The 22,219-nt window shown below is 47.3% G+C and overlaps 4 protein-coding genes across 7 annotated transcripts in view; 2 read left to right on the forward strand and 2 right to left on the reverse strand.

Annotated features, from left to right (window-relative positions):
* Positions 1–5,032: 5,032 nt before the first annotated feature.
* LOC118510483 (molybdenum cofactor biosynthesis protein 1) lies at positions 5,033–12,076 on the forward strand. Of its 2 annotated transcripts, XR_004906017.1 has the most exons (5): positions 5,033–5,379; positions 7,380–7,938; positions 8,696–9,133; positions 9,337–9,505; positions 10,243–12,076. XR_004906017.1 is itself a non-coding variant. In XM_036052363.1 (4 exons), exons 1-4 carry the CDS (start codon positions 5,182–5,184, stop codon positions 10,944–10,946), a joined length of 1,896 nt encoding a protein of 631 aa, XP_035908256.1. In that variant the 5' UTR covers positions 5,033–5,181; the 3' UTR covers positions 10,947–12,069. The 2 variants fall into 2 exon arrangements, 1 of the variants encoding a protein (XP_035908256.1); XM_036052363.1 differs by lacking the exon at positions 9,337–9,505 and having other exon boundaries at positions 10,246–12,069.
* On the reverse strand, positions 11,006–12,060 carry LOC118510484 (B9 domain-containing protein 1). Its single transcript, XM_036052364.1, has one exon. It carries the CDS (start codon positions 11,700–11,702, stop codon positions 11,073–11,075), a length of 630 nt encoding a protein of 209 aa, XP_035908257.1. The 5' UTR covers positions 11,703–12,060; the 3' UTR covers positions 11,006–11,072.
* A 47-nt stretch (positions 12,077–12,123) lies between the features above and the next one.
* Positions 12,124–13,360, reverse strand: LOC118510485 (probable prefoldin subunit 2). Its single transcript, XM_036052366.1, has 2 exons — positions 12,984–13,360; positions 12,124–12,871 (listed from the first exon to the last, which is right to left on the reverse strand). Exons 1-2 carry the CDS (start codon positions 13,151–13,153, stop codon positions 12,559–12,561), a joined length of 483 nt encoding a protein of 160 aa, XP_035908259.1. The 5' UTR covers positions 13,154–13,360; the 3' UTR covers positions 12,124–12,558.
* Positions 13,361–17,179: 3,819 nt separating this feature from the next.
* The window catches only part of LOC118510487 (serine protease nudel), a 41,153-nt gene continuing 36,113 nt past the window's right edge, over positions 17,180–22,219 (forward strand). The window contains exons 1-2 of one of the 3 annotated variants that reach the window (XM_036052369.1): positions 17,180–17,338; positions 18,249–18,400. In XM_036052369.1, the coding sequence (XP_035908262.1) occupies positions 18,368–18,400 (33 nt within the window). In that variant the 5' untranslated portion in view covers positions 17,180–17,338; positions 18,249–18,367. The remainder of the gene's footprint in view (positions 17,339–18,248; positions 18,401–22,219) is intronic. The other 2 variants (XM_036052370.1, XM_036052371.1) reach the window with 2 other exon arrangements.

Raw genomic sequence — 22,219 nt, forward strand, 5'->3', positions numbered from 1 at the left:
ATCGGAAGGAATGTAATACCACCCGATAGTGATCCTCGTAGGTCTCGTCGCCTTAAGGCAGGTGGTGCGTTGGAACGATCGGATTCGGAGGCCACCGAAACTTTGGAGTCCGGTGATCATAAGATACACACACACACATATCTGTCGAGACGTTCCTTCGCACGGCGGGACGCCAGAGCGTGGGATGGTAATCGGTACGGTTGAAGTCACCGAAAACAAACAGCCCGATCGGGAACGATGACGGCGACATGATCGGCTTCTTGTGCGTCCATCCATGGACGATGTCCAACGGCTCCTAAGCCGATTCTAACACGATCCGGCATCCCGCTGGTTTTCTCAGGAAAAGCAACACGCCGCTCGGTAACCGCCGGCGCAGCCAGGAATGGAAGGCCCAACAAGTCCGAGCTGCTTCCTCCCGGGCCAGTGAAGGAAGAATGTTCTTAGCCCGAGCGAGAGGGAGAACGGTCGGCCGGCGGTCAAAGGGTGATTTATCTTGATGTCAAAATATTTAACGAACCATGTTCATTTGCTTCATAACAACAGACACCTTCTGCTAACCGATCGCCGGAATCCGCCGGTGGTACGCGCGGCCGTTTTTACATTGTGTATGGCTTACTTTTATTTTATTATTTATTTCAGCTTTCCTGCGACCGGCATAAAGGATACCGCCAGAAAGCGGGCGATGTCGTGCCCGCTTGGGTGTCCGTTGCGTCCCTTGTTAGCCGCTATTGAACGTCTTAATTTATATCGACCAACGTTGGGTCTTTTGACGCATGGACGATATGTCACGTAGGGAAAGTTTCGTCTGGGAAGGTGTACAGGATGTCCTGGTTTTGAAATTCTAGGAAGCTCATAGGGAAAAAAATCTTGAAGTTTAGAAAAATTGGATTGGAGAGATAACAATTGTTATCGAGTAGGAATTTGCCATGAGAGCATTCAAAATGAGGTCTTTATTACACGGACAGATCATTATAAGTTTTTTTGGTCAAAGGAGTTCTTAAAGATAGTTCAGTGTTCTGACTGATTCATCAGTTACGGGCCAGTAACGGCAGGCCAAGTCCTCTTGAGGTTTTACAGTCAAAAGTTCTGGATATATGCAGCTATAACTGTCCAGCTACAACGAGGTTCTACGCTTAGTAGCCTAATACGGACATTAGCTATCATATGTTAGGGAATATCTTCCTAAGGTCCTCATTGAGAAAGACTTCTAAGACTCCTAAGCTTTTATTTTGCTAAAGATGAAGAGCTAATTGCGACTACACAAAATGCGCGTTCTAGGCTCAAATCTCAACTGAACCAAGTCCTCCAGTCTCAAGAACAGACTATCAAACAGTTAATCAAGCCACAGATAGTTAGTCATTAGAGAAGGCCAAAGACCACCAATGGTTTTAAAAGTTTCCGATTGCCAATAAAAAAAAGGTGGCTCCGGTGGCCTTCATCCGCTACATTGTTGCCATAAGATTGATACTAATAACATTTCATCTCAAGGTTATACTAATGCGTTGGTTGCTTCCACTCGATATAAACCCTTAACGCGCGAGTGACTAAGCTTTCGTCGCTCGTTTAATGTTACCCACTTGCTATCTTTATTACACTGATTTATTGAACGCGATCTTATATTACTTTTACACGTATTTACCACTTAAAATGTTCCTCCTGTTAAAAGAGGGAATCTGATTTCTGGCGCTCGGAACATTTTGAACCGGTTCGAAGGGATCGCTTGCGTGCGGTGGAGCGCAAAAACCCCGAACCCGAACCATGACAGAAACATATATCTTCGACCCCCAAACATACACACAATGTTGCAGAAGCTGGTACGGATGCGAATCGCCGAGTAGCCGAATCCCTCCCCCCTCGGAAAGTCCGCCTAAATAAAACCAAATCAAAAACCTTCTTCGCTACCTTCTTTGAAGATTCCGCCAAGCGGTTCCGGCAGTCTTTTGTTGTTTATTTTTCCCCACTCGTTGTGATTACGTGCGACCTACATCCTTGCGAGGTTTACCTTGCGAAGGTATGCTCCACGTTATCCTTCGGCCTTCTGGCAGTGTTTGGGGCAGGGAGCAGCGTAATTTGCATGATTAATTAGAGCTGCTTACGGAAAGTTTTACTGAATTTAAAGTAAGGATTTGCTTTTGCTGTTACACCCCTGTGACGATTCGAAGCCTTGCGTTCCGATTTCGGAATCGAAAATAGTCAAATGTACACCGTGCCTGTTCCTTTCACGGCCTCACATTTCTCCGTTTTCAAATATGCGCTGTATTGAGTTTCAAAATCGCCGCTGCGCCACTTTTCTCTTTTCCCTTTCACAAAAGGCCTCGGCCCTTGCGGATGAAAGGGCGCATCTTTGGCGTGACGCGACCCGGCGCACCCGACCGCTTACGTACCGTGGAGACGATGATCGTACGTGGAAAGGAAACGAGACACCCAGCGAGAGGGGAGGGAGAAAAGCGGGGAGGGGGAGAGAGAGTAGAGAGGGAAAGGAGAAAAACGGCACGGGACAAGGGAAAGGCAAAGTGAGGCGTATAATGAATCATATCATCGGCGGAGATGAGCCGTAGCGAAAGAGGGTAAAATGTGTCTCTCGCTCTACGCAACATTTTCCCCCTTTTGATCTGGTGCCGCCTGTGACAGATTGCGTATTTTAGATTTTCCTCCCTCCCGTTGCCTTTGCCTTCCCTGCCAAGACGTCCGCCCGCCCGACCGGGCGAGCGCTTGAGGGCATCCTTTTTCGGTACGTCGTAAGAATCGCTTTGAACCCGCGCGACGGAACGGTACGGTAGGCAACCATACCGGGTTGGTTAGGAAAAGTGCGTGCGTGCGAGGTTTGGCTTTGATACCTTTTCACCACGATTGTTGGTGTTTTGGGGTTGAAAAAGCCTCTCGAGTCTTGGTCACGGACCGTTTAGCGTGTGTGAGCGTCGTATCGGGCGGGTTCGTCGCTTGGTTGAAGTCTTTTGTTTGCGACACGATTCTCGGTGATAAGAACGAGGCTGGCTGTTCGAGAACCGGCCGATATACGCTTTGAACTTTAAAATATAAACAATTCTACACCTTTTCACCACCACTCGCACTACGGATACGGTAACGCAAAAATCTGGTAAATCAATTCCCGCTTCCAGGCTGTCCACCGTGCTGGACTGATTCTGGCGCGACGCATTTAAACGCTCCCACCGCTCGGCATTACGACTGCTCTCGGGCTAGAAAGAATGCTTGCAATGTTCTTTCGCACCATCCAAACAGTACGGTGCGGTGCCATCCGGACAACTGAATCAAATTTCAATTGTTTTATCGCCAATAAGCCAAAACGAGGCGAATTACGAGGTTCGGCGATGAGATTTCTTGCCCCATTCCCGGAGATCGGGCTCATTTTCGGACCGAACGACCAGCCCACCAGTGCCTAGCCATTCCTCCAGCCTCGCCTCGACCCTGCGATTCCCAAAACTATGCCGCCAATGCCGAAAATGCCGCACGCACCGTTCGGTACGGTGTGGCGCGGCAAAGAGCCAGATTTATGGCCCTAATCAAGACACCTATGGTGCGCTGTTTGATGAGACTCGCATTCTTTTACGTTTTTATTCGACCGGGGTGTCTTTCGCCATCGGTTGTTTTTTTTTTTTTTGTTGGATTCCCCCCCGCGAGAGTTAACCGCGGAATCCAGTTTGATCGGTTAAAATTGTGTTTAAGCTCTTTTCGGCCGCCACTTCTTGCACTTCTTCTTCGGCCCCAACATCTCACACAGTGCCGGATTTGTGTGAGTGTTTTGGGAAAATCGAGATGCGAAGACGGAGATATGATGGATAGATATCAGCGGCCAACGCATCGGTCACCAAAAACGGTGCGTCGCCCGGGTGCGTGTATCGCGATCGCGGAAACTCCGCAAACATCGTTTCTCACGCGTTCAATCGACCGCTTGCCGAACGTCGGCCCGCCTGAACCGTCATAAATTTTGCAGCTTTAATATCTGGTCCAATGTTATCAGCAGCGCGTAATCTCGAATTGGACGGAATCGTACGTTTTGCATATTATTGGTAGTGCGCTGGAAGCTGCCCGGATAGGCGGTAAGATGAGACGATTGTTTGCTGACTAACAAGCCGCGTTTGAAGCTAATCGCGTGTGCAGCAAAACGTTACGGCGTTAGGCGGGATAATAATTAGATGTCGTGGTTTGTTCCTCTTCGACAGGGTTGGTAGAATCAATTTATAGTGTAAACACAAATGTTTATATTCAGTCGTTATTATTTATTCGCTCTTTTTTCATGATAATTGTATTTTTATTTGATAATTGTATACCGTATGTTTAAAATTTTCACTTTGAATTAGTTTAATAAATTTGTTTTATGTTTATGTATTATGTTAATCAAATATTATTCCGCCATCAACTGTTTTAATATGAGTCTAATCTTAGCAGGAGTGAATTTGAGTCTTAAGTCCTAGATGATAGATCCGCTAAACATTGAGAACGATCACCAAAATCCACTTGACTATCTAGCTTGTTTCTGTTCTTTTTGGCCAAAAGACCTTTTAAGTCATGCTGGTAACGTAGTTCGACAGTCAGTCCTTACTACGGAGGAATGGTCCGGATGAGATTCGGACCCCGGACCTACCGTGGGAAGATTGGCGCCGCTATCGGCTTTACCGTCTGTAATTTCCCTGCAATTCTTCCCTACTATACGGCTACGAGGTTTGAAAATGTGCAATGAATCATTTTATGGCAGGCATGATCTAGTATTATAGTGTATTATATCAATTAACATAAAAGAATCAGTTTGGAAGCATTTCTAAACTTCGTTAAAGGTCAATAAAATGCGTTCAAAAATCTGTTTTATACAATTTAATAACTACTGGTACATCATACGTAAATCAGGTAGAAAATAAATTTAATGTTCCTTTTCCCTTTTTCACAAGGGTAAATATCGCGAAAAGACCCCTGCTTTCCGAACACCCCTGCCCGACTGAACGAAGAAAGCGTACTGAACGAAACTCTTCGTTCGTTACTTGGGACAGTACGCGTTGACACCTGTTGCTTCTGTCACTGTGGTGCTCAGTGTTGTTTTTATTTTCAAACGCATTTCTAGGTTCCTTTTTGTTCTTTCCCCTTCTGTTCCCTAAACTTCTACTGTAAATAGTATATTATATGAAGTGAAAAGGTTCTAAACCTATATCGTGATATAGTGTAACAACAATGCATCAATTGTTGAAACGTTCCTTATGTGCAATTGGACCGAAAGACAGCTCCAAGCGATGGGTGATAGCTCCGGCCCAAAAGATGTTCCACACGGCAAGGCCGACCTTATCGGAGGAGGGTAGTGCGAGCCGGCTACAATCTTCTCCGGAAACCACTCCGTCATCGACAGCGGCAGAAGCATCGACAGCTGATAAGGTGAGCTAACAAGGCAGGCGGACGGGGAAGATACGCAAACTGTTCCGCTTTGAACCATCGTCAATCGCAAATACGCAATGTTTACTTACGCAAGGCACAGGAGAGGTGGCCATAGTGTGAACAATGTGGAATTTGAATTGTGAGTAAATGAGGGCTGATGGGATAGCGTCGTGCTAAATTGGTCAGGCTAATGCATCACAAGTCTCTGGAGGCTTGTAAATAACCCAAGCGAGAATTACTTTGGATTAATGTCCCTGAAGGGCTCGATAATCGGAAAGCAATTTGATCTGTGATTAATCCACATCTCAGGTGGTCCGGATCCGAGGTCATGTCGGCGCCGGTCTTCACACGGCATGACCGAGTAACCAAGCCAATCTCAGACCGTTTTCCCGCACGCAAGACTGACTATCCAACTACGGGTAACAATTCAAGTCCAGGGAGATTCCTTGAGCTTGTAGCGCTTATAACAAAAAGAAAAATCATAGAAGCTCATAGTACATTATACGAAAAAAAAAAATTGAACCTTGTAAACCTTCTATTTTAATATCCCGCTCTCATTTAAATTAACGCCCGGCTTCAAAACCTCCTTAAGCTGTTTAAAATTATTTTCAAAACGGTTGGGCCATTCAAACCCTTATTCGCCTCATTAGCATCGCCCTAAGCAAATACTCCTCTGGCGCAGCAAATGCAATTTAAGCGTTAATAATGTGTCCCGCCATCTCAGCAGTAAAGCCCTATAAACGGAGTCTTATCCGGCTACCGGCAATGTATCTTATCCGGCTTGTCCGGCTACCTACAAACAAGCAATGAATCATGAGTTAGCACAAAACTCCTCCACCCTGAGAGCTTTCGGGCATATTGCTGATCGAGTATGGTAATTTACTGCAAATGCAAATGAGTATGGCGAACAGACGCCATTCACACCCGCCGCCGCTGCTATCACCAAGGGCGGTGGAAAATGTGTACCCTTTTTTTTCTTGTCCAGATCTCATGCCACCAACACTTCTTTTTTCCGGTCGTCAAGCACAGCTGCGTCCGCCTGTCAAGCTCACTAACAAGCAATGATGAGTAAATTGTGAATTCATTCAATTAGACACTAGTTAGCGTGCCATCGCTAAGCAAATGCTGATCGTAACGATGTTCGTTGCCAATCTGTTCTCAATACTCAGTGATGCAGCGGTAAACATCAATATTTACCTAACTGCAGTAAGGGTTAAACCCCCGTTTTGCGTAAAGAATTATCAGTTCCAAGTGTGATAAAAATAGAAATACATTTCCTCAGCTCGTCGTTGAAAAAAAAAGGCATAAATTCATCTCAGCTAGATAAACAGATGAAACTTTTGGCAAACACTTTCCAGAACAACGAACCGTCGCTCGCTTTAACCCTGACCCTGAAATGGTGATGTTCAAAACAAATCTGCTTCGTAAATTCGGTCACCAAAAAGCCATAGTAGAAGCAGCAGGCGATTAATACGAAAACATAAAAACGACCTGAAACGTACGTTCCACTGTGTTCGTGAAGTTTCCAACATCCGAATGATGTAGCCAGAGGAAGGAGATGCGTACATGCGTAGAAAGCATCATGCCGAAGCCTGCCACCGGTCACGTACGTCTTCACTTTCTTCCCGAGCATGTCGATGTCCCGCTCGTGCCCATTGCCCTGCATGCGTCACATGAACACCACAACAACAACAACATGAACATAATAAACATAAACCGAGCATAAAGGACGGAGAAGGGTGTTTGGGTGTAATATGCTCGTTCCCGGTTTCTGTGGTGTGCGTGCCGTGGCGCAACCCGTCGGTCCCACGCTGGTGTGCGTACGTGCGGCTCTGCTCGCGTTGTTTACAAATATAACGTAGATCGTGTACGTTACACCGTGCCTTACACACGCACACACCGTCCGCCCGCGTCCGCCTTGCCGCTACGTTACCCGTGGCCTCGGCTTCACATGCATCGCGGCTTCACACATTAAGCCTGTCTCTGGTTTTTGCTTTCAGAACAAATCGAACAGTCAACGCGATCGGAAGCAACGCGCGAACGAACAGTTGTCTGCTAACTTCTCCTCAACGCTTATCGACACCTTTGGACGGTTTCACAGCTATCTGCGAATATCGCTGACGGAACGGTGCAACCTACGCTGCAAGTACTGTATGCCCGCCGAAGGTGTACAACTGACCCAGAAAGATCAGCTACTAACGAGTGCCGAGGTGATACGGCTGGCGAACCTCTTCGTGACGGAAGGTGTGCGGAAGATACGGCTGACCGGTGGTGAACCAACGGTGCGCAAAGATTTAACCGAGATCGTTGCCAAGCTGAAGGCCACCAATCCATTGTTGGAAAGTGTCGGAATTACTACAAACGGACTCATGTTAACGCGGCAGCTGGTCGGATTGCAGCGAGCCGGGCTCGATGCACTCAACGTCAGTCTGGACACGCTGAAGGCGGCCCGATACGAGCAGATAACCCGCCGGAAGGGTTGGGACCGGGTGATGGCCGGCATTGATCTGGCGATCCAGCTGGGCTATCGGCCAAAGGTGAACTGTGTGCTGATGAAGGGTAAGTTGTGCTATTGTTTAACGGTGTCGTCGTTGTTGGGTGGTAGTTGTCGCAAAACCAAAACGGTGTGCTTTCTTGCCTATGTGCAGATGAATGAAAACAGCAAAAAACTTTAACGAAAAAAACAATGCGAGAGACTGGAATGAAAGTGACTCCGTTTTTTTGAGTTACAAGAGCGCATTAATCAGACGAACGATCAGGCGCTAAGTGGCAGAGTGATAAGCGTGACCGATAAGGGTTCCAACTGCAGTTCAAAAATCGCTTAAATAGGGTGCATTGTGATAATCGTAGAGGAGCTAGAGGATGTAGAGGCAGCCCTTTAACTGTGACAAATCAGTGTCCGTTGTGTATGTGGAACGCATATTATCGGCGGGTTCGTTAAGGCGAACCTAATTTCCATTGCTAGAAGTGAAGGTCCCCTACGGCAGGGCGAATTAATCGTGGTCAGAATACAATTCAAAGGTTACAAACCCATTCGTGTAACGGACTCACGGCTACTTGGATCGCGTTTGAAGGCATCGTCTCCTATCCAATGCCTACTTTTATTTGCAATCGATCGATGCTCCTCGATACGTGAACTTCCAGTCTTTCTGTTACGTTAAGCCTCCACGGCCACGTGACGTTTGGTTTTTTGTGTGTTTTTTTGTTTAATTGCACTCCCTTGATGGCCATTGGTTTTGTTGTGGCGTACTATCGGCAGCAACACCGGACCTCACACTCGGATCTCCACCCTCGTTTCCCCACCCCTTTTTCGTAGGCTTCAACGATGATGAGATTTGTGACTTTGTCGAGTTGACGCGCGATCGCGACGTGGACGTGCGGTTCATCGAGTACATGCCCTTTACCGGCAACCGGTGGGACACGGACAAGATGGTGTCGTACCGCACGATGCTCGATACGATACGGGCCCGGTACCCGGCGTTCGAGCCGCTACCGAACGGGCCGAACGATACGTCGAAAGCGTACCAGGTGCCGGGGTACCGGGGCCAGATGGGCTTCATTACCTCGATGACGGAACACTTCTGTGGCAGCTGTAACCGGTTGCGGATCACGGCCGACGGTAACCTGAAGGTGTGCCTGTTCGGCAATACCGAGGTGTCGCTGCGCGATGCGCTACGCAGTCCCGGGTGCTCGGAGGACGATCTGCGCTGCCTCATCTCGGCTGCCGTCAAGCGCAAAAAGAAACAGCACGCAGGTTAGTTGGCGGGCGGAGAAGGAGGAGAAGCAGGAAGTTAATCGATGCAACGGTGTGTCGGTAACAGGTTTTTCGTTTGCCCAGCCACTGCACGACGCACCATCCAAGGTGCACTTGAATCGAACGCTTCCCTTTTTCGTTACACATCTGCTTCCGTGCGAGTGTGTGTGTGTTCACGTTTAAACGCCTATTTTCCTTCACAGGAATGCTCAATCTTTCCCAGATGGAAAACCGACCGATGATACTGATCGGTGGGTAGGTTGGCGGCCGGCATCGATGGAGCAAAGCGGCATCGAGCACTAGTATCACCAACCCCCCCGCACACAATTTGATACGTGACCGTTTACCGTAGGTTATAGAGACAGCAGCAGGGTAAGCAGAACGGGCGGAAGAGGGGTGGGGGCATCCGTTTAATAAGACCACAAATGCTTGTTCAATGCCGTCCGGGCAACATTAGAGATTGGGTTCTATGACCTCGCCGACGGCGTGCTGGAGCCTGCCCTATGAAGGCGCTATGGATCTCAGTATTCGTGAGCCCGCGAGCATCATAAGTCCGCGCTTCACCTGAGTGTGTGTTCAGATGTGTTGGGTGGTGGGCATAAAGCGAATTCGCGATAAACAAACACCGAATACCGCCGGGCCACGAATCTCGCGAGAGATGCACGCAATGAAAGTGGGGTTGGCGTTGACACCCCAAAAGCGGTGGAGAAGGTTAACCGGAAGAAGCACACGAAGGAGTGCACCGTTACTGTCGGTGGGGTTATAATTTTAGTTTCTTTTTTTACACACGGATAAAGCTGTGTGTGCGAATAAAAATCGCACATATTGTCTGCCGTCAAGGTTCGCTTCATTTCTGCTGCGCATAACGTTATTCGATCGTTTGTGGTTTGTGTGTGAGGCGCCTGGATATTGGATCGATCGATCGAAGATCTTTCCCTGTGGACAGTGCTGACCGTGTAGCTAGGTTTAAAATGTGTATATTGTCCTGCATGTTATGTCTTATTTATCTGGTTGAACTGCATAAATTAGTATTTTATTGATAGATTTATGATCATTTGCTTGACACTCCCAATTGACGCACGGTTTCGTTTTCCCTGCCCGCATTTCAGGAGCATCGCCACTTTCGACATCATTTGTACACAACTCATCACACCGACCCACAACACTACTGCTGGCACACGATGGAGGCCTCCACCGTCGGCACTACACGTCCCTCAGTCACGTGGACGAACATACCGGCCGGGCGACGATGGTCGACGTCGACGATAAGGTATCCACGAAGCGAGTTGCCAAAGCGCAAGCCACCGTCTACGTAGGGCCCACCATTGCGGCACTGATCGAAAACAATGAGCTAAAGAAGGGAGACGTCCTCTCGATCTCACAGATGGCCGCAATCGTAGCGGCCAAGAAAACGTCCGACCTAATCCCGCTCTGCCACAACATTCCGCTGTCCTCGATCAAGGTCGAAACGAGCCTGAACAGTTCCACCAACGAGGTACACATTCTGGCCAAAGTAAAGTGTGACGGCAAGACGGGCGTCGAGATGGAAGCACTGACCGCGGTATCGATCGCCGCCCTGACCGTGTACGACATGTGCAAAGCGGTGTCGCACGAGATCCTCATCAAGAACATCATGCTGGTGGAGAAAACCGGTGGCAAGAGCGAATTCTACCGGAAGCAGATCAATCACGAGCCGACGCTCGAGTCGCGCACGATGGAATCACGCGACCCGGACCGGATGCCCATCGTAACGCGCGGCTACCGGACGGATCCGATCGTCACGAACGAACCGTTCGTGCCGATGTACATTTGAGCCGGGCGGGCCGCGAACAAGCATCTCAAAGGCCAAAACTCATCGATTGATTCTACATCTAGCGTGTTAAGTGCGTGCGTGTGCCTTTATTCAAATTCGCTGTTGCAGTGCTAAGCGGCTCCTCACTCAGTACCGGTCGTCCACGTTCGTCGTTTGGCCCCAGTCGAGCGCCATCTGGGTGGTGCCGCGCGAAATGGTCTGCAATCGTACCACCAGCTCACCGTAGGTCTCGCACGCGAGACCCTTGTGTTTGGAGCCGTCGGTCAGTATCTTTGGATCGCGCATTTCCGGATTAACGCCACTGATCCAGCTCATCGCCGCGGAACACATGTTGGAGTACTTCGGGATGAAGAGTGGTGCCCGTAGGGTACGTTCCGCCGACGTACCGTTGCCACCACCGCTCAGTGGACAGTGAACCCGTGCATAGCCACGGTTGGTTTCCACGTTCCAGATGTTCGCACCGTACAGGCTGAAGACGATCTGGGGCCAACCGTACGGGTTGGTGGATTTCATCGTAAACTCTATCGGCATATTAAACACCACCGTCCGGTAGTCGGATTCCGTGCGTGCACTCTGGGTAACGGCGGACCGCAGCCCGGACACTAGCTCCCAATCCGGACCGGCCACCAGATCGTACCGACAGAACAGTCCACTGCCGTCCGGACCCATCGGGAAGTAGGCCGACTCGAGCTGGCCCGTAACGGTTAGATGGAAGAAATTTTCACTCTCACCGGATGTTAGCTGTAGTTCCAGCATTCCAAGGCGTGAGTAGGGAGCACAAGGACAAACAACAATAGATCAGGACGACACAAAACTAACTCTCTCGAAACACGAACAAAAACACGATGCAAACCCTCTGTTGTGTGTTTTGGTTGGCGGCACTGGTAACCATTTCCATGGCAACGCGCGCACACACCGCACGGTATAGAACCATAAGCTGCTTAGATTTGGGGTAATTAGTGGGTAGAATAGTAAGTGAAGCACGGTTTTACACGACACGGACATTGCGGACAGACTTATAGCATTTACACAAGCAACAACGAGCCTTTTGAGCCGTTTGTGTGTAGTCTCAGTAAGGTTCTTATTTTAATCCTAACAATACAAATAAATCATTAGATCGTTAGCCGCAAGGGTGTCTGGTGACTCCGAATCAGTCCGAAAGCAAATAAAACACATGTCTTGTATGTTATTGCATCTTATTTCGTCTGCTCTTTTCTTATCTCTTCGTTCAATCGGTTCTTATTCGTTAAATTAACAATCCAGAACGAGGCCTAATCAGCTGTGCGCAGGTGAATGGTGTGTGTGAGTGTATTGGAGCGATGGAGTTAAATGGTGTTTTGCTTTGTGTTGAGTAGAGGAAATTCAATTCCGCACCCACGAGAGCCTCCACACCTAAGTCAAGGCCTTAAGGGAGTGTGTTTCTGTGTGCATGAGCGTTAAAGTACTCCACTTCTTAATGATCTCATTAAAGGTCATTTCGCCGTTTGGTGGAACCTGCTCCACCCGACCACAGGACACAACACAGACAGAGAAGCGGGTGAACAAGGAAAACAAAAGCTAGCCGGCGTTTGGTTGTCGGCCCAGGGAAGCACGCAACATCGGTCCAACCTTCCTATAGGTTGCCTATCAGCACGTTCCGGTTGCCGGACGATTTATCGTCGGCCGCGTTTTCCTTGTCGCTCGCTGCCGGTGGCGTCGGTTCCTGGCCCCGTATTTTGATGTTGTGCTCGTCCTTGTACTGATTTATCTCGATACCCTTCTTCGCGATCTGCTCCTTGCCCTCCTCGATCAGCTTCTCCAGCTGGGTTTTGTTCAGCTCGAGCTGTGGTAGCACCACCTCCACGGTTTGTTCCACCAGCACGCCACCGACTAATCGGAAACATTTTCGACTAGGTTCCACCATTTTCAGTGTGTCGATTACGGTTCTGGAAAGGCAATTCGGCGGTCATTATTACTGTACAACTGGCACGAGGTGACTGTCCAACACCAGCTAAGCCGATCCATGCCTTGGAATCGCTCCGCTCACTCTCTACTCACTTGTGCTCTTTAAGATCCAACTCGATCGCGTTTAAGTTGTTGACCAAATTTAGTTGCTGATTCCGCAGCTGCTGAAATTCGGCCGCGATTACTTCTTGACTTTTTTTCTCCTTTGGTTTGCCGCTCGTGGTGCTGCCGGCAGCTGCTACCGTTGCCGTTTGTGTTGCCATCGTGCGGGTGCTGTGCTACGGTAAGCCGGATTGCAGGCGCTAGGAAAATGGGTAAGTTTGGCGTTTTTACCACTGGCCAACCAGGATACGGGACGGGATTCCTTTATTTGGAAGGATTATGTTCACGCCGTTTGTGAGCTGTTTTTCTTCCCTATCTATCCCTGCGTAAAATGTGAGAATGCGATGGGTGACAGTGGGAGCTGTCAATGTTCGGGCTTTTGACGAATAGTGACATTTGCAACAGGGTAGTCACGTTGGTGTTTCGAGAGCAAATGAGAATTTATTCTACTGATTTTGTTTTTTAAATGAATATTGGAAAAATTCAATAATTTTTAGTGTAGAAATAATGAAAAATAACAGATTGAGCTTCGGATATTCCAAAAATAGTTAATAAAAACGATGAATCGAAAGATATTAAACAGCGACATCTGTTGGGAAACGTAAACAACCATCACCAGCACAGTGTGGTTCATATGAAGCGCACAATTTAGTACGATTTTATAACCATAATCCGCTTCAAACGAAAAATCGAAAAGAACTCAGGGTTGAACGAAATTTCGGACCTGTGTATCGTCTGCAGAATCGTTATCGCACCGATATTGCAGGCATAAAATTAGCCACTTCCGTTACAAGCCTTCACGGTTTATCATGGCCAAGGTCGGAGACCTCGCCGTAAGATCGACGACATAACGCAACCAACGCGGCAGTAATAAAAAAGCGCACCGTGTCTGATCGAACGTACGGGTTTGATGCATTTTCAGCGGAAATGCATTGCATTGGCTATGCAGTGCACGAGCTCATGTCAAGTTTAACACGTTCAGGTAACATGGAAGCAACAACAGCAGCAGCAGCAAGAAAACGCAAACCCCTCACATATGCTCACCCTTAAAAGCCAGACGGCTTGGAATCGCGATCGCCTTTGAATTATTTGTCGAAAGGATTTTTCTTCTGTGTTTTTGCTCGTTCCTAAGACTCGCGATCATTATGCAACGCACAAGGTACATGCATTTTTACCGTCGGTCGTAGACTGGCGGTGGTGCTGCTACTTCTGCCTCGTTTACATGTCCACCGCCTCGAGGATATTGAACGAACCGGGCGGATGCGATTATTGGGGGAAGTTATGAAGGAGTTAACTCCATGGAGTAGAAGAAAGGGCGCATAAAATGTAACTAGATAGGCTTCAAACATTCTCACCAGAATAGCTTCCATTAGAAGGACACCTGCAGGCACGCCACAGGAAGCGATCAGGAAACTGCTGTTCTAGTCAAGCAGTCTCGTCGACCATTAACGTCAATTTCTAACACCACGCGGTTGCTCACTAACAAGAAAATCATCACATGAATGGGAAGACTTCTTCCAAGAAGTTACGGACGAACACGGTAGACTCACTCGAGCGTAAACCCTGGCCCATAAACTTCAACTATTCCACCACCACCCCCTGCGCTTTTATGCGGTCACGTCGTCCCACAAGTGACACAAGTGCATGCGTGCACGCATGAAATCTCAACAATGCTGCTGCGTGTACGCATCCACCATCAAATTACCCGTACGACAATTGTTCCCGCTGTCACTGATCGTGGTACGATTTAAGGAGGGGGAAAAAGACACGATCATGTGGGAATCGCGGCAACCTGCAATCGGACTCGTTTTAACTGGCACGATCGTTCTCTGGATCGTGCATTTTACGAGCCGAGGTCCAGAGCTTGGTTTGGAATCTTGCCTGAAGGATCCGATCGATTACGGTCAGCCGGTTGTCGGTCGATCGTCCTGCCCGGTTTGCGCCAGATAGGGCCGTCCGCATGCGTCACGCACGCCTCGTGTGATCGTGCGATGGTAGTAAAAGTTGAGACTGCAACAGGCCAGTGCATCGTTGCACCGATCAATGGCAGTGCTGGATTCGGTTGGAATCGTGCGACCGATTGCTGCCATTTCCGGTTCTGCACCGTGTGTGAGTGCGTTTCCTTAGGGTAAGGGAAAAGTGAAAGACACTTTCCACAGAAGGCTATAGCCACACACTCGGACGAATTAACGGAACGGGACGGGATGTTTACTTTCGCACCAATGTTCTATTTTCCAAGCCGGTTTTCCATGCTCGGGGGAGAAGTTCCTCCCTAGGAGGCCCTCATACGAAACCGCGCCATAAACAGACACGATGGCGTTGACAAATCTCAGCGATTTCGAAAGGGATTATAAATAATGGAGCAACGTGCAGGTTTAATGTATCGAGCTCGATGGTAATCGAATACATAGAGGCTATGATTTATAATTTTACGTGATGGTTAAAGCCATCGCACGATGCAATTGTTGCAAGCATGCGTCATTTCTCTTTAGCTGCTTAGCGATTCCGAATCCAGCGTCGTCGATGTTCGGCTAAATTGTTTGACACAGAGAGAGGAAAAAAAAGCCCTACATTTATGGAGTGTCAAATGGAGGGATTTAATTTTTTACAACTTTCATCCCCATTTACGACCTCCCGGTCCATGCCGTATCGTGAGGTCGTAAAGTTTGGCCGGGGAAAAATTAGAACAATCCCTTCATTCGGCTTTCCGGTCAGGCAACACCGTCGAGTTTATTACTTGTGCTCGAATTGCGCCTGTGTCGAGTCATGCCTGGGTTTGATTCGCCAGCAGAAATCAGGGACAAAAACACAAAACTCATCTAATTGAGACATGTCCACTTGCTGGACGGCCCGCACATCATCGCTTCAATCTGGGACACATCGCGCTGGATGACCGTTCCAGAAAAGCCTCCAGAGAGAAGGAGGGCTCTGTGTGCAATATCGCGTGATCTACCTCGTTCGTCGATCATTGTCGATCAGTGAGGAAAAACAAACTCTGTTCTTAATGTGTGTGTGCGCATTCATTTTCCTTTCCAATGCAAAACGGTTCTCTCGCCAGCAAACTCCTTGCGGGGCTTTCATTTTGTAGCGGGACTGCAACCACCAAGCTGGATTCACTTTCAGTTCTGCATCGTGGCTTGCACATATCGGCATCATTTTCCTGCGGGCCGGTTTTTCGGCCGGATTCTTCCACCTTTTACCAACCATCTTGAAGTCTTTCTTTCTTTCCCTCTGGTTCGGTTTGCATCACCCACATTCTCGCCAATTGATGGTCGGTGATGCTTCTCTAGCTTGTTTTTCCATGGGTTCGGTTTTCCAACAGCTTCCACCTTTTTTCCCGTTTTCGCATCGATCGTTCGTTCGGTCAGGGTCCGGCCAGCGAAGAAGAAAGCTCGAAAGCTTCCAGATCGTGGTAGTGGTCGTTCGTCGAACATCGTGGACCAGCATCATCACCCCACCCGGAGACTCCCGGGAAGAGATTCTCCATTACCGAGCGCATTAACGGCCTTGTTTCTTGTGGTTAAGGTCTAGCTTTGCCAAGCTCGTTGATACGGGGGAAATATTCACACTGGTATTCGGTGGTTGTTGTACACGAGCTTGAGTTAATTTTCAATACATTAATTATTAGTTTAAAAATAACACAAAAATCCGTATTGAGAAACTCAATTGGATTAATGATAAAATTTCGAATTAAAAATATATTTTACCTATTTTAATATTTATATTAATATTAATTTCAGCAATACGGCCAGGCCGTTCTTTATGAATAAAAAAAAATATTAATTTCAAAGAAAATCTCTATTTAATTTTTTTTTAATATATAATGAAAGTACTGACAATTTTATTAAAAAAATATAATTAATGATAAAAATAACTCAACTCGTCTCACCAGGCGAGCCAGCGACTACTAAGTGAGAACCGGGGGAAAATCTCTGCGCTCGGTCCAGCGCTTCGCGTTCGCCTTTTCTCACCCCGTTAAGCGCTTCTCTTTCTCGCACCCGTGCGTTCGACATCCAACAGCCGGTGTGCGTATGCGCGCGCCCAACCCCCGTTTGCGTTTTCCCGTCCGTCCATTTCCCGACGGCGCGAACACCGATCCCACACCGATCGGTTCGGGTGGCGCTCCCGGTGCGGTTTGAAGTAGAGTCCATACACCGAAATCCGTCCGTTCAGTTAAGCTCTGACGACCGCGCTGGATAGACGCTCGAGCGTTGAGTACGTTTTGCCTAGCGTGTTTGTATCGTTTTCCGTCCGTGGCGCGTGTACGAGCCGTTCGGCGTGTGTGTTTGATTTGTGCAGACGGGTTTTCCATCCGAAGACGAAGAATCGTGAGTGGTTGAAGGGCTGTGAGTGTGTGCTTTAGGTTGGAAAACTATTCACGTGTGACTGTGAAGTTGTGGTTTGGCCAAAACGGGGTGACTCTACTGGCGCGAAGAAGATTTTTTTGTGAAGTGAAGATTCATAACTCCCCGGCCTTTTTCCCAACCATCAAGCAAAGAATGATACGTTTAAGAGTTAGCTTCTTCAATTTATCTTTCAAACAGTAATTTTTTTTGAGAGAAAAGTTTCCTATTGCGAGTGAAACGTTTACGGTCCGTTTTTATTTGCTTCCTTCTCGAAACCGGACAGTATGAATTGCAACCGATTCTGTTTTTCCCGTTTTTTCTCTCTCGATCTCTTTGCTTAGCCCTAGCCAGTGTGCCTCAGACTTATCCGGACGGTTTATCGTTTTCCGTTAGCCACCGGGGCGAGTGGACCGTTGATACCTGCCGAGCGTTGAGACCTAAGGCGGATCGTCGAATTTCCCGTCCGCCATCCACGGTCGGAGCAATTGTTGTGGCAACTAATAATAACAATAATGCTAACAATAATATAAATAATCTAGATCATTGCATTGGGCAATTGTGGCAAGCAAGAGAGACGGAGAGAGAGAGAGAGAAAGAAAACCCATTTATGACCTGCAGCGGGCCTTGGGCGTTTTGGGAACATCGCTATCGCCGAAGATCGGTTTGGCGCGAAATCTAAATTAATGGCTCATCAATCATTTTGCACAGCCACAAACCTCCTCCCGGTGTTGTGGTCTAACTGCCCAAAATTATCCGCCTTCTGTTTGGGGTAATGTTGTTGGCGTTTTGGCTCGCTCTCTCCCTCTATTTGCTTTGGACACACGAGGATGCAATTTTGAAATCGAGGAACAAAAGCGAGTTTTACCCTGTACTTATACCTTCATTTAATCTTCTCATCTTGCTTTATCAGTGAACAAAATCTGGGTGTGAACATAGATCGATCAGCAGTGTGTTATCAGTGTTGGTGGTTTTTAATAATTATCTAGGAAGAAAAAAGGATTCCAAGTAGCAGAACAACTCGACGCAACGATGAACATAAAAATATCATTACTAGCTTTAATGGTAAGTTTTTTCCAGTAACATTTCTTATGCATAAATTTAAGTAAGCGTTTATTGCCAAAAACAAACAGCCACCCATTTGGTGCATTTCTTATTGCATCCCAGGGGCGAAACAGTAAACCATCCGATAAGCACCCAAATCACTCAACCGAAAAGCGCTCGACACGTGTAATGCTGGACCAAACACAAACAGCAGCAACAAAAAAAAAAGGCGGAAAACCTTACAGCAACAAGAACAATATAAATGCGCGAAATCATAGTGCACAAAGTTTGTGGAAGTGTGCCAACCGAGAGAGAAAAATATGATGGTGCTTGAGCACCGGTCAAAGAGTCGAGTCGGAGTGTCGGACCACTCGAAAAAAAATCCAGGACGTCTGTGCTGTTAAAGCAACGGGACACTTCTTAGAGAAGCAAAAAAAAAAATCCGAGCCGGACTTGGCTTTGGTTTATGTGGGAGTTTAAAAAGAAGCTCCATCGGCAGCTTTAAAGATCACCCACTGACATCTTCTGCTGCTGCTCCGCGGAAGTGTTCCGGTGTCATCATCACCCCCGAAAAAGAAGCAAGAAGCTGGACACAATTTCGGTAAAGTCCGGTTAACTTTCTCGTGCGTATCGCATTGCTGCATGCGATGTCATCCAGTTGCGATTTTTATGGTCTGTGCCAAAACCTGCTGACTTGAATGTTCCAATTGCAGCCGCGCCGTGGTACCACGGTGCACGGAAGCTAATTAATCAATGCCGTTCCTAACACCTGCCACCATACTCGAGTTATTCGACTTTAAAATGCGCGTATGGTTGGATTAGTCAAGATTAAGACGAAACGATATGATAATCGGCTTACCGGTCTCGAAACAACGGTTGTAATTTGAATTAAACGCTTCATAAATTGCTGCCTTATTTAATTTGTGTCGTGAATGTGAGCTTCATGGGTGGTTGTGTTAGAGGTATGTTAATGTGGGGCGCGAAAACACATAATACAATCACAAAACGATCATTGGATGGAAATCGCCTCTTCGGATCGTAATGTAATAACTCAAAGCAATGATATCGCGATGGCGAAGGTTGGCCGAACAAAACCTCCATTGTTTGTTGCCACTATCGGTGGTGCCGGTAAGCACTTCAACTGCCGCTTGCATAAAGAATTTTCAATCAAAGGATGCAGCCACAAGATCGATAAGAAAATGCTCGCACACACACACTCACCAAGAGAACGCTTCCTTCACGCGGGTCGTCCAAGCCATACAAAAGCAAACATTTCTTCTGGCGTAAAGTGTCTGCCAGGCCGTGCGGTTGTGCCTCGTGCCAAATAGAACACGGTGCGCGGTGGAAAGAAAAAAGACGCTGCTTTTCCGATGGCCGTCGCCGTCGCATCTCCTTTCGGTGGTTGTTTGTTTTTGCTTTTCGTGCTGCGATGGATCTTGCGGACGGTCGACGTGATGGTGTTTGGGGCTGAGATTTATGGACGATCGCCAGTAATAGATTCCATTTTGCCACCGGGCTACTACGGGACGGGCAATGATGGTGCTGCTGCTGCTGCTCGGTGCCTTTTTCGACATAAGGCTGGCAGCAAGAGCAGCGGTGTAAGATGTAAGCGATGGATTGCGGCAGAACAATTCACTGTACGTAAAAGGAAGTCTCGAACTCGCAATGGGGCTGGAATGGATGGAAAATCAAAGGCACACAAAAATAATGCTTTCAGTACGTGTAAACATAGGCACAAACAGACACAAATGCAGACAGAATATTGGTTTGGTTGGTCAATCGAATGCATATTGACTGGGAAGTGAGTGAACGAAGGAAGGCAATAAGAATTCATGGTGGCCATAGCAAATCACACCAGTTCAAGTGCAATTTACTTAAAATATTAAGTCAAATTAATTTTATTTAAATTTAGAAAAAAATCCATTCTAAAATCGATATGTTTTAAATTAAATTTAACGAAAGACTGTATGCGTCAGCAAGCGACGAACCTGTATGTAATCAAACGATCGCATTCCACTATTTTTTTCCTTCAAATTAAAATAAGCTTCACTGCACAACTCTCTTCACTAGAATCAATCCTTACCTTCTTTCCTCTCTTCTATACGGGTTAGTAATCTTTTTGGGACAAAACGATCGTAAAGAAATATGGACGTGATTCAGTCAGAAATGATGTGCTTCAGGTACATTTCACCTTCCCGAATTGCCTCATTCTAGCCACCACGTTTATCTATGCATGAACAGTCGGCAGATACCGTAAGTGCTTCATGGGGTCGCGCGGAATGGAGCATTGCGCATATTTTAAAAGCGGCAACCAGCATTGCGTCAGCAAAGCGAGAAAAGGGCTACCCACAATGTGGTAGCAGAATCTCAGCGTTTTTTGAGGTTTATGTACTTTACATAAACTGTGTACTTCTTTTATTGTTTGCTCTCATTCCTTTCGGTTGGTGTCTTTTATTTTTGTACAAAAAACCCTTTGTTTGTATCCTACAACAAGTGTTCGGCATAAACAGTGCGCGAAACGAGGGCTTCAGTATGGCTAGTAGAAGTAGTAGTGGCAGTGCTTTCTCATCATGCAGGTCAGCCCGAAATTAAACAAAGTTTAATCATTGAACCACAAACCAAACATTTCGAATGAGCTTAAGAAAGGAAAGCTATTGCTCGTCTTCGTCAGCTGCTAAAAGGCTGAAAGCCTAAAACAGAGAACGAACCAGCTGAGCAACCAGCGTGCATATGAGGCATGATTAGCCGGATCCTCGTTTACCGATTTAACACCTCCGAATAGCTGATCCATATTGAGCTTTCGGGTTGTGCTGCGCATATCAACCTCCGCGCGGGATTATAATAATCGTGTTGCCGGTTAGCCACACGATAATCGGGCCACTCCTACTAGCTGGACGTCGGGCGAAAGCGTGCGTAATAATAAGAGGGCCTCATTTTGGGGTTGGCGTTGAGTACCGTATTAAAATTAAATTGTTTACTTTTTCCACCTTCCTCAACCACTGGTTCAGTGTGGTGATTAAATTTAACTATTAAGAGCGACCGAGAGAGAGAGAGAGAGAGAGGGGGGGGGGGAAAGAAATAGAGAATCAATCCATAAGAACTGAACACCGCTGCAGCATGCTTCTGGGGGGAGTCGATCGAATGGAATCGTTAAAGTTTAATTTATACGTTAAGGGTAGGCTCGATACACTACATTCGATTGAAATGATACCACTTTCTCCAACAAACAAAAAACCCTCACGAACAGCGCTTTCACGAGAATTGACGATTTATTCCCCAAGGAAAGCAAGAAAAACCCAAGATATTCCAAGACTCTGCAGCTGGACGCCCTATCACAGCAGAAATGCAAAATAAAATGAGACAAATAAAAGTCTTCCACAAAATTTGCATCCAAATCGTCCCCAATAAGGCACCGCGGGTGATAGTTTTGCGCCAGGTGGAAAGTGAATATTCCGAAGACTATCGCCTTCGACAAGCACCATTCTGTGACGACTTTTTTGTTGCTTGCAAATAAAGCGCTGAGGTTCGTTTCCCCTTTAGTCTCTTTCTGCACGGTTACGCATCAGCAAACATCCGCATGACCGCAGTTCCCGGTGGTTTCGATTCTGTGTTTCAATTTGTGCCTTTCGATCAAGCCTCCGGACGCAAAGTTCTTGCGTCCATTCTACAACCGCCAAACGCCGATCGCCTTAAATCACCGGAACGGACCCAGGTTCGCAGTGGAGCGAAAGATCACCGACGATCCCAGCCCAAGTTTCGTGGCGTTTCCAGTCGATTGTTTATCTCCACGCCTGATCAAACAATTTGTACACCGTGGACGGATCCTGATACACGTTAGCC

This window comes from Anopheles stephensi, chromosome 3, assembly GCF_013141755.1.
Source record: "Anopheles stephensi strain Indian chromosome 3, UCI_ANSTEP_V1.0, whole genome shotgun sequence".
NCBI classification, from domain to species: domain Eukaryota; kingdom Metazoa; phylum Arthropoda; class Insecta; order Diptera; family Culicidae; genus Anopheles; species Anopheles stephensi.

What these genes read in the sequence shown, in the direction of transcription:
- LOC118510483 (XM_036052363.1), top strand. Translation starts at nt 5,182, where the DNA reads ATGCATCAATTGTTGAAACGTTCCTTATGTGCAATTGGACCGAAAGAC. An exon ending in AAGCATCGACAGCTGATAAG is followed by an intron (nt 5,380 to 7,379) that starts GTGAGCTAACAA and finishes TTTTGCTTTCAG; the next exon opens with AACAAATCGAACAGTCAACG. An exon ending in CAAAAAGAAACAGCACGCAG is followed by an intron (nt 9,134 to 10,245) that starts GTTAGTTGGCGG and finishes GCATTTCAGGAG; the next exon opens with CATCGCCACTTTCGACATCA.
- LOC118510484 (XM_036052364.1), bottom strand. Translation starts at nt 11,702, where the DNA reads ATGCTGGAACTACAGCTAACATCCGGTGAGAGTGAAAATTTCTTCCAT.
- LOC118510485 (XM_036052366.1), bottom strand. Translation starts at nt 13,153, where the DNA reads ATGGCAACACAAACGGCAACGGTAGCAGCTGCCGGCAGCACCACGAGC. An exon ending in TTGGATCTTAAAGAGCACAA is followed by an intron (nt 12,872 to 12,983) that starts GTGAGTAGAGAG and finishes TTGCCTTTCCAG; the next exon opens with AACCGTAATCGACACACTGA.